At 41.7% G+C, this 12,059-nt stretch overlaps 1 protein-coding gene across 1 annotated transcript in view; it reads right to left on the bottom strand.

Moving 5' to 3' along the window:
• Window positions 1-12,059, bottom strand: part of LOC138043537 (NFX1-type zinc finger-containing protein 1-like) — a 47,792-nt gene that overhangs the window by 19,637 nt on the left and 16,096 nt on the right. The window contains exons 6-11 of the mRNA XM_068889862.1: window positions 10,129-10,193; window positions 7,413-7,570; window positions 6,771-7,028; window positions 5,578-5,851; window positions 1,798-2,442; window positions 677-999 (exon numbers count right to left, since the gene is read on the bottom strand). Coding sequence (XP_068745963.1) covers window positions 677-999; window positions 1,798-2,442; window positions 5,578-5,851; window positions 6,771-7,028; window positions 7,413-7,570; window positions 10,129-10,193 — 1,723 coding nt within the window. The remainder of the gene's footprint in view (window positions 1-676; window positions 1,000-1,797; window positions 2,443-5,577; window positions 5,852-6,770; window positions 7,029-7,412; window positions 7,571-10,128; window positions 10,194-12,059) is intronic.

Below are 12,059 nucleotides of genomic sequence, written 5' to 3'. Positions count from 1 at the left end.
GTGCCGGCCTTAATATCATTGGTTGAAATAGCATAAATAATCGTGCTGCACGTGCAGCACGGATTTAAGCAAGTATCTTAGCGGTCCTCTGCATAACGACGACGTGAAATCACCAAATTTGAGTTTTGACGACAACGTAAGCATGCAACAGAGAATCCTTCATTCTCTAATTTAACTTTGAAACCGCTCGTACCAATTTATTTTTAGGATACTTCGCCCACATTGTAGGACGTGAACGAGACTGAATAATCGCGAAAGACTTATGAAAGAGCCGAGTCATATTTTGAGGAGACGTTTTCGTCGACCGTCACCGTCGTAGATCTTAAATTCCCAACTCTCGACTAAGATTACAGGCAATTAGCGTCACAAAATGACCCTAAGCCCTATTTCTCAAGTAAAGATAAACAGATGGATTTACCCCAACCTCAAAATAACGCTAAACCGAACTTTTACCCCATAGTTGGAAACAGGTAGTAAATACATAGACTCCACGGGACATTTCGTGTTGGGCTTGGATCCAATTACATGGATTTCTAGACAAGTGTATGAAACAATGTTTTGATTTGAAGCTTCATAAAGCAACAAAATTCGTTTTTGGACAATTTCAGGAAGATGTTGTAACTGAAGAGCTTTTAGCGTGACAAGCATTTTAAGTAAAGTTGGCCAAACAACTTACCATTCTGACTCTGTCATCTGGCATAACGTCTTTCTTGCTCAATTCTTGTATTATTGTACTTTTCACCTTCTTTTTCAGCCTTTTGGGGTCAGCAACTTTAAAGCCATCGGCGTCGACGTTTCCAATGAAATCAAAGTTCACAACTTTGAGTCTTCCTTTTATCGCCGCAACCGGCTTCGCGCGGAAAACTCTGACGTCATCATTGTCCAGGACCCTCATGTCTTGCATGGCAGCTGCTTCGTACAGTACATCCGGGTCCTCAGCGTCTTCTTCTTCTTCCTCTTCTCTTAAGTCATCTTGCTCTCCTTCCGCCTCAGCTCCAGCTTAAAATGAGCATACAGTGAAAATTCAATTGCTTTATGTTAGATAAAACTATTGTCATTTGTCACCTTTTTAGGTGGTCAAGCAACGCTCATCGAAGTGTTGCGTGACTAGAACGGCTGCGGAGTCAAACAAAATAATTTTCCCACTCCTCTTGGGATATGAATGGTTTGTATGAAGACACATACCGCAGAGGGTTAAAATAATCTTGGAAATCCATGCCGAAAAGAATCGCTCATACTAAGAACAGATGTAAACAGCCAAACCCTTCAATTTCTAAGAACTAAGTTAAGAGGCGTTTCGGCCGGTCGTGTCTCATTCCACGTCCGGTACTTTGATGCCAATATTTGAGGAGATTGTTTTATTTTTTGTTATAAATATAATTTTTTTACTTACTTTTTAAAGAGGATTTGAGTGAACTCCAGTCTTGAGTAGGAAATTGTTTCTTGGGTTTCAGAAACACTGAAAAGAGCGTTTCTCGGTGTTCTGTTTTTAAAATTTCCTGGGGGAGGGGGGGGAGGGGGGAGGGGGGTAGGGGGGTTCCCCCTAGATAAGTCTCACCTCCGGCGCATGCAAGGCGCCTTGCAGCGCCACAAAGTGTCAAGTCCGGTGCTTTCAGCATTATGTCCGCTACTTTACAAAACTGTCGAAAGCCCTGATTAAGATCAAGAATTGGTTAGGAAGAAGTGGCTGTCTAGACCAGCTCGATGTTTTTGGTTTGTCTGCGTGTCCTGGAATTGTCCATGTGTTGGAATTACCCTGATTTCGCTTTTGATTCAAATCATGGATGTCAAAATTACCTTGTGGAACGATTCCACCCACTGCTCGTACAGCGTCTCGTCCCAGAGATTCAGCAAAAATATGGAGATCTGCAACCATTCCCAGAAAACAATCACCTCGTCCGCTGTCTGCTAAAGCTCCAATTCTGATGGAAAACTGTGTGGCCAGCTCCATTTTTTTTCCTATGTACTTCTTTTCGACTTCATTTCCCTCATGCCAAAGGCGTGCTATTCCGGAGTCGTGATCATATGAAGCGCCAATAAAGTTCCAGGTGTTCATGATTAGGACAGTTTTACTGACTTCAGGATGCTGAGAAAAATCTCTCCTCGCGAAACGGGCGGTCAGAATTCCTTTCCCACCAACCATTCCTTCTTGCCATATCTGGACTCCCAAACCGTTTTCTTGGAAGCTGATGATTGCCCCTCGGTTTCCAGCCGGGAAAACATGCATCAAAAGTGTTATCGACGTCCTGGTGTCGAGGTGACTTCCCGGAAGGTTCGGGATTTCAATGTATGAATCCGGTGTCCCTAGAAGCTGAATAGAGTGATTTTGATCACGCGCCCAGACTGTGCGGCGAGAAAAAGTAGCCAGGTTGCCTCGTGAAATCCGTTCCAGTCCTTGAACGGTTTGGTTGAGAGGAAAAACGGCTACGGGTTGAGCAGAAGCTAGGGGAAAAAGGAAAAAAGAAAGTTGAGTTCCTTTCCATTTTGTCTGGGTGATTGGGAAAATAGCAGAGTCATCCCTTAAATAAGCCAGGCCAATTGAAAGGGTAATTTTGTAGATTGCTGTGGTTGTCGTCCTGAACATTAGAACAAGCGCATATTTGCAAGGTAGTGTTTTCGCTTTACCTTGCATATATTTGCTCACACAATTTCAAGCACATGCACTAGCAGGAGAGGATTTGTCCAGATATTCTTTTACTACTACTACTACTACTACTACTACTACTACTACTACTACTACTACTACTACTACTACTACTACTACTACTACTACTACTACTACTACTGCTGCTACTGCCACTGCTGCTGCTACTGCTATAACAATAACAATAACATTAACAATAACAATAACAATAACTAGAACTAATCACACATTAGTGAAGTGCGTTCGACAATAGAGCATCAATTAGAAATTCTACAGAAACAGCCACTCTTGTCAATTCAAGTCAACGGGTAGTAAAGAATCACAGCGAAATCCGTCAAGCAAATGAACAGGCTAGTCGAGCACTTAAACAAAGAGCACATGGAATACGAGTTCCTAATTGGGCATGCCCTCATACCCAGAGCTACTCGTCTTCATATGGATTCACACGTAATCGAGGTGACGTGCTCCAGGTACATAGTTGGATGTCCCAACAAACGATACCAGCCTGACTGATTTCAAAAAGCGATATGATTAGTATACGTTCACCTTCGTCGAACGCAATAATAATAATCATCATAATCATCATCATAATAATAACAATAATAATAATAATAATAATAATAATAATAATGCGTTTGTATAGTGAGGGCATTGCCATGGTATGGAATTTCGTATTGAGAAATGTGCTCGTGTCATCGTGAAAAGAGGAAAGACCACATGTACAAGGTGTGATGTCATCAAGTTCCTTGACAATAAGCAGTTCTCTACACTGGAGCATGGTGAAGGATACACGTACCTTGGTGTGCTAGAGGCTGGAGATGTTATGCAAGATGAAATGACAGCAAACTTGAAGAAGGAATACTTTTGCAGAAACAAAAAGATTTTGAAGTCAAAACTGAATGGTGGTAATGTTGTGAGGGCCATCAATGAACGTGCAGTATCTCTTATTAGATATAGTGCAGGTGTTGTGGAATGTACAAAGGCAGAGTTAGAAGCTGCAGATAGGAAGACGAGAAAGTTGGTAACGATATATGGAGCGCTACACCCAAGGTTGGTGGGCGTGGACTGATTAGTGTTGATGATTGTGCCAATTGTGAAAGACGGAGCCTTGAGGAATATATACAACAGAGTCCGGAAAACCTGCTGAAAGCTGTGCACCAGAGTGTCAACAGTGTGTTGGAAGAAAGAGTAATGGGGCGCAAACAACGTCGAGAGAATAAGAGGTTGGATGATTGGAAGGAAAAAACCTCTGCATGGTCAGTTTCTGAGACAGAGGGAAGATGTGTCTAGTGGCAAGACTTGGCTATGGTTGAAGAAGGGAGATCCGAGGACAGAAACAGAAGGTTTGTTAAGTGCTGCACAATAACAGGCCCTCAGAACCAATGCAGAATGTGCAATGTTGCAGTTAATCATATAGTCTGTGAACGTGGTAGTTTAGCCCAGAGAGAGTATGAGGCTTGACATGACAATGTGGCTAGGACCGTTTACTGCAGCCTTTGCAAGAAGTATAGCTTGGATTGTAAGGATAAATGGTATGAACATACACTAGAAAGGGTGGCACAGAATGACGAAGTCAAGATCCTCTTGGACTTTGGTATACAAACCGACCACCGCATTGAACATAATAGACCCGACTTAGTGGTTACAGGTAAACAGCAAAGCGTACGCCAGCTAATCGATGCAGCGATCGCTGCTGATGCTAGAGTTGAAAGCAAAGAGAAGGAGAAAATCCAAACGTACGAAGATCTGGCTAGAGCCGGAAAATAAGAAAACGTGGAATGTGAAGATAACAGTCATACCCCTCGTTATTGGGGCACTTGGAGCAATTCCAAAAGGACTAGAGGGTCATCTAGGTCATCTAAGTCAAATTCAGAAGACAGCGCTACTCGGAACTGCCTGGCAAAATCCTCCGTAGAGTTCTTGATTGCTGAGGCCACAGGATGTGGTCTGGTTTGAGCTTTAGACACCAGTATTGTACTAAGACATTTTTATAATAATAATTAATAATAACAATAATCATAATAATAATAATAATAACAATATTTTTTATTACATGATGCGTTAACTTACTGATATTTGTCAAAAAAGGCTTTCCCGTGACTTAAAGAATGTAACAACGAATAACTCAGATTGATTAAGGCTAATACTTTCTAAATTTACAGTCGTTAGGAATATAAAAGTTAAAGATAAATACACATCATGGCAAATTACGTATAAATTACAAGTGATGACTTATTAAAAAAGTAAGACATTCTAAGATTGCAAAAAGCTTCTATATGAGTTAGTTTATCATTGCCAGCGTTCGAGCGAAAAACAAAGACAGGGGCACAGGTCTCCTGTATAAATAATCTTGCAATATGATTGGCTGATTTGCCGCTGTCGATAAGAGTCCAGACAACGCTACTCGCGTCATTTTGGGAAATAAATTAATCAGATTGTGAGAAAGGTATAGACAACTCTTGCTCTTTCTTTGTGTCACGATCTTGGTCACGCTCTAAAATAAACCGGCATTTTCTTTGCCGTTGAATATCGTGATAAAAAATCGAATGTATATGGTTCAGCATTGTCTGTAGTCTTATCGACAACGATACTCGTCACCACAGTAATCAAAATGTGTTGTGGAGTCACTCGGCCTCGACATTTTGACCACTGTGATGACGAATGTATACCTATTTTTCACGTTGCCATGTTACCACCTCTAGTGTAGCTTCTACTCCACTATAAAAACTACACACAAACCATAATTCCTCGATTCGCTCTGACGAAGGGCTAACGCTCGAAACGTCAGCTTTTAGGATCCCTGTACGGTGGTCAATCTACATTATCAACTCCGTTGATAAAACCTTATTTTTGTGGACTACTTCCCCACCGACGCAGCACCACAGTTTCTTTAGAGTTTCTTTAGAAACTACCCCTTTATTAATGCGTAATACCTCCGATTCCAGGGTTTACTGCATTCCAAGCCAGTTGAAGCCAGTGTAACATTACACTGTTCCTTGAGTCGGCTTGAAGTGGATCAGCCTTCAGCGAATTATAGAGAGCATCTGTCATACTAGCAGCTCGCCGGTGAATATCATCTTCATGAATCACGTTTTCGTGACATCGTTTTAAATCTTCAGCTGCGTTTTCTAGGTTTGCCGTAGTATGCTCCATTTCCACGTGGGCATCGTAATACGCCCTCCTTATGTGCAACGGAACTTTCTTATCCTGAAAAAAAGTCGGAAAACACTTTAAAAAATCTGGAACTTAACAGCTTACATTTGAGAGTCGAAAGCAGTTGATGATTGGTTTCAAAATCTGTCGTCGCTTTTTCGGTAAAAGGGTCTATGGTAGCCACTCAAAAACACTTTTCTCAATAGTTTAGCAGCAGATTCAGCGCTTATAGCCCGGCGGCCTTTATGCTGCAGTAAAAATATAATAGCGTCTAAGTTGCAGAAGCATTAATCTCTTCTAATCAGGGAGACAGCGCACAAAGTACTAGACAAATATCTCGCTCAATTGTTTAGCCTTATTACATCCTTTTTCCCATTTAAAATATCGCGAAATGGTTTCTTGAGAGGATAAAAAATTGTTCCCACTACCAAGTATAACGTAATATTTGAAGACCTTATTGGTGAAATGTTTATTAACAATTTTAAAGCACTCGTGCCTAGTGCAAACTCCACGACGAAAGGTGCATGTTTTATTTTTCGCTTCTTTACTTTCTTTCTGAAAGAATGGCACTTTTACTGTTTACTTTCGTTATGAATCAATACAAACACAGCCTTTATAGTGGATATACAAGGAAGTGTTTGCGCCTGAATCCATCGTGTAAAGCTATATTTACGCTTTCTGATACCCAATCGATACCAGATGCCAGTTTTTTTGGGCGTATAGGTTACCGTGCAATTTGTTTTCTTCTCAGGTTACTATTTAAAATTATAGACTACCTGTTTGAATTCTCGATTGTAGTAAACAGATTTGGAATCGGTTTTCTTTTAATGAATAGGCTGGAAATCAGCGATTCCCGTGATAATATCGGGCCTTCATGTCATACCGGCAATTTGTAGCTTGTACTCTGGCATTGACAGCAATTATAAGTAGAAGACTAGCGTGACCGGGTTAAACCACAATCGGATCAACTCACCTTGTGCATTTTGTGTTTCAACTCTGAAAGACTGCATGCCTGCATCACCTCACTCTGACTCCTGCCTCCAACACGCACAATGCCTTGAGGATGAAACTTGTGAATTCCTTCTAGAAACTGATCTAGCGCGTGGTTGGTGTAGCAAACAACCAGTATTGGACGCCGCTCAGATAAAAGATACCGCTCATCAATGTCGCCATCGAGATGATGGGTTCCAGTGTCCCACTTGGGTTTGTTATGTAGCAAGACATTGGCTATCTGTAGATAACGAGATTTGGCCCCATTTATGGCAACTTAAGTGGTTAATGCTGGATACCAAATGACATGCCTTCGAGTATCTCACCGTTGGATTGGAACGAGCACGTGATCGAGACTTCTCGCACTAGCATGCGTCTTCAGCGGATCACCACAAAATGAAAAACAAAATGCACTTGCGCACAGCTAAATATGCGTTTTCCGCTCTTAGCAGTGGTTACATAACTTTTCTTCGCGTTGCAATTGGCTAATTTGATGGTTTGTGTTTATGATGCAAACCAAAAGCTCGTACACCGAATCCGAAAAACCATAAAATTTCGACGTGATAGTTGCTGACATTATTACCGAAAAGTAGTGTTCCAAGCTCTTTAGTTTTTGTCGCCTTACCTTCAACCCAAGGTAGGTTTTTCCAGTACCCGGTGGTCCTTGAATGACCGCAAACTCCTTGGTCAGCGCCATTTGTAAGGCTCCATACTGAGAATTGTCTAGTTCCAGATCCTCTGCAGTCGGCCATGCTGCCAGGTTAAGTATTGGCACGTCAGTTCCTTTAAGTAAAAAGAGAAAAAGGAGGTATTATTGGTGTATATGTCTCAGGACAACCAAGAGTCTTTTTTGGCATTAAAAGGGCAAACTATCACCATTTTGTTCTTTCATCAGTTACTAAAAAATTCTTAGTATATAGAGCGATTTTCAACCAAGTTTCGTAAAACAAACACCAAAGTAATTACTTTGACTAATCATAGCGGGTGCAAACAGCGCAAAGAACCAATCCGAATTCGTAGCAATTCCACGTAACTTGCTCAAAGCGAGAAAAATCGCCTTGTTTTCCTTCTCGTCGGTTGATAAAATGGCGTGACATTTATAAACCAATCACCATAAGCGGCCACCCTAATTAATATGTGCCGGAAGGCGGCGATTTTGCCGCATGCAACGAAACATCTGCCGCCTACTAAAGTCCATCGGCAACAAATTATTAACGTGAGGTCTCCATGCACTAGACCAAAATTAATTGTAAACAAAAAAAAAACTACATAACAACGTTTCTTTTGCTGAATCGAGCCGAAAATTCGAGTAAATTTTTGACACGAACTGACTCTTGCGTGCTGAACGGCGGGGTTACCGGGGCCGAGGAAAGCCTTGATCATGACTTGGAAAATGAGCCACATGAACGGTCAACAGTCAAAGTTCGGCAGTTACTAACAAGATGGTGTCCAAATGAGCTCATGTAGACGATTCCACTACTTCTCCGAAAAATTCTACATTCTTTCGTAAGATATTAGGTATGTCGACTTAGAAACCTATAGTTTCGAATTTATACGATGTATTTGTAAGGAATCGAAGGGTTTGATTAAATTTGTTGATTTCATAAGGACTTTGTTTGCATTATTTTGACTATTAACTTACCATTATCACTGCAAATGGTCGCGTTTCTCACACTTTACATTGTTGGCTTAGGCTGGTAGTTGCTTAAATACCTTTGCTTTCCCTAGTAAAGCTACTGGTGGAAAATAACTGGCATTTGAGGGAAAAAGCTTTTGAGTAGTGTTATCTGTAAGCTGAAAAAAGAGGGGTTCAGTTTACTCCTAAAATGAGCCAGATAAAACCATTTGAAGCCGACATTTTCAAAATATTTCAAGGGAGCATGCCCTGGACCCCCCCCCCCCCCCCCCACCCCCTACCAGGCAAGGGCCAGATGCCTACTACTCAAAAACATTTTGACTGGGCTGAATTTAGCGTAGAAATTGCAATCGTGTAATTCCTTTCTACTGTCAGTTGAAAACAGCTAAATTGCTAATTTCTCTACCAAGTGCCCACGTGATGCTTTAATTTCGAGTACAGCTTAAGATAAAGAGGATGAAAATTGATTGAAACGTGAGAAAATCGGGTCACTTTTGTCAAGATTTTCAGCGTATCAAGAACAATTGCACAAAAATGTTTATTTGAATGAATAAGGTAGTCGCACACTAGCCGCTGCGGCTTACACGGCCGGAGTCGATCATTGTTCCAACTAACATGAAGCGATTGAGGGCATTGTTACTCGCATTGGATAAAATGACAGTACGTCGTAGGGCAACTCCCTGGGGCTCCTCATGGCAGTATTGTCCGCGCAGGTACCATTTACAAACCTGGGTGGAAAGAGACAGTTTGGAGCAAAGTTTCTGATCCCACGACGAAGGGGCACGGCTTCGAAACATCGTCCCCAGGGATCGGAAATCCGGCGTGCTAGCCACTACACCCCAATGTTGATAGGGATTGACAGCCCCCTTAAATTGTTTCGTATCATCTGATTTTGTTGTCAGGTATATGAAGCTTGCTGTTTTAAACTTATAACCCCTGATACGGCTTAACAACGAGACCAAGTTTACTGATATCTTTAATTGTACATGAGTCGCTGTGACCCAAACTTGAACCTGTCTTACCTGTTTTCTTCCCGTCTCCGAAACAGAGAGACCACTGAGGTTTACAGTAACTGACATGACAAACCAGAGTCTCTTAGAGGTCAAAAAATCGTCTAGACTGAGGAGCGGTAAAGTAATGGAATTGTTGCTTTGGAAAATCTTCCTAATCAGTCTTTGCCGTATTGTTGCTGTGTGATCATGTGACAAGCGACAGCCAGTCAGTACCGCTGTTTTCGAAAGTTGACGACAAAGAGGTTGCATTCAAGCTTGTATTTGCGCTCAAAACAAAGATCCACGAAGACGTTGGAGGAATCTTTTATGATTTTTTATGATTCTTCGTAAGCATATGCTTATATAATTGATCAGCCAAAAAAACAGCACTGAACATTGAAAGTACGTTGCATAATCAGCCAGAAATATCAGATCATCTCTGAAGACTGTGGCTTTAAAAATTTACATAGGCCCATCAACGCTTTTAATGATTTATGACTTTTAAATGGCTAATATTTCGCTGATGACCGCAACCGAAAGGCTTTTAACTGAAAAAAATGACTGAGTTCTCTGATCTTCTTAAGGCAATTTGTTTGTTTCGACTGTTAAGGAGACAAAGCTATTTAATTAGTAATGACGTCAACAGACAGCACCATCATGCTTCGACATTAATGCAATAACCGTCGTATTACAAGCAAAACAACTGTACATACCCCCATTATTATCTCTCAGATTAACCCTTGCAAAATATAACTGCAACCAGCCACCGCTACTGGAACTGATACAGAAAACAGAATACAAGATGTGTGAACCATTGCGAAGACGCCAAACATGATTTAACGAAATTCTGGTTGATTAAGCAAAAACGTATGTCCAGAAATGCACGAACACCCGCCTGGTAACTTGGTTGTGCCAAGCTGATGAGGCCTAACAAGGCCCAAACAGCTGCTGTCCGTGGCTGCCAATTAATCGGGTGAAATGGTTGTCGCATGCGTGATGTGTTTGCCACACAGGACTGGTGTTATGGTGGTTTGTCACCTTGTCACCTTGCTTGTTTTTTCGCGTAACTGTGCCTTTAATTAAGTCTAAGAATTTGCCGCTTCCAACAATAAGGTCATTGTAAGGGTTAGGCTTATTTTTTGGTGAGGGTAACTGCGGCTGTTCATCTTTACATTACATGAGGACTGGAGTTTGGGGGACACTTTATGCATGACATTCCCAGATGCGAGTCATGTTGAAGTTGGGTAGTACAGCAAAGGGACACTTCGTAACGCTTATTGAAATCGTGGTTCATCTAATTATGAGCATTTCTGGAAATATCTCTAACAAATCGTAGATACTTTTTGTCTTTTGCCAAAGATGCTTGATTAGAAATAGAACGCAAACTGCGGTGACAAACATGAGCCTAAACAAGCACAAAACTGAAATATAATTTTAGTGACTTAACGTTTCGTATTATATGTCTCAAGATACATCTTCAGAAGTAACCGTTAGCTAAAATTTATGAAATATATAACAGTAAATTGAGTAGTTTGTAAGATAATATTGATAGTAACAAAAGGAGGTAATACAACACTTTACAAACTAAGATATGCAAGAAACAATGAAACAAAAGAGAAAATATATGCACTGTAAATGCATATACCAGTTTGCGCTCTATTTCTATCGCTAACAAAAGCTAAAACTATTGGGTTCCCTTACAAGTGAGCAAGACGTAATATAATGGGCTTTGGATGAGGGTCCCCAATAGGGTTTTCGGGATCCGGGATTTGGCCTTTTTGGAGTGCGGGATTCGGTATTATAAAGAAATATGGGAGCGGGATTCGGTTGCATTTATGGAAAGGACGCGGGATTTAGCGTTATTACGACGCGGGATCCGGGAAATCGTCACTTTGAAGCCCCGAGATTCGAGATTTTTGATGCCGAAATTTTTAAAATAACTCAACTTTCTCCGTCGGCAACGACGGAAACGACCAGAAATTTCCATTAGGCTGACACGTGCCTTTTCTAATCCCAATGAAATGATCTTTGTCGTGAACTTTGACTGTAATAAGATCCACAAACTTAGAAACGCAGCCAAAGAGGGTACAACCAATTGGGCGGCGTACTATTTTACAAATCCTAAGTCATGGTATCCTGTACCCGAACGCGCCATGTTTCTCCCGTCCATGCCTACCCTGCATCCTTTGACACCTTTGACGATGACGCCACAATCTAAACAGAGCGTTAGAGATTGGGCCGAGACGTTTGGCGCAGCATTCCGTCAGCGCTCTGTCAGAAAACAAACTACGATGGCAACAGCCGGAACGCTGCCTTCCTATCTCTACCACAGAGAAGTGCGACCAGGGATTCGGTCTCCCTTGAGCCAGCTGAACCCTCCGCAAGGCAAATGAGAGGGACGAAGAGGAAGATGCAGACGACGAAGAAGGCGTTCTGAAGTACGATTCGTCTAGCAGCGATGAAGATTCAGAGGTACAGTCACTTGGTAATGAAAACGATGAAGCTGGCAATGATGTTGGTGACATTCCCGGCATTTTTGAACTGCGAGGCCAACTTCCTTCTTCTACTGCGCACCGGTGGCTCAGTTGGTTGAGCACCGGGCTGTCACGCGGGAGGTCGTGAGTTCAACACCGGCCGGACCAAC

This window comes from Montipora capricornis, chromosome 3 (genome assembly GCF_036669925.1).
Source record: "Montipora capricornis isolate CH-2021 chromosome 3, ASM3666992v2, whole genome shotgun sequence".
In the NCBI taxonomy this organism is placed as follows: Eukaryota; Metazoa; Cnidaria; class Anthozoa; order Scleractinia; family Acroporidae; genus Montipora; species Montipora capricornis.
This window is presented reverse-complemented; position numbering and strand designations above follow the sequence as displayed.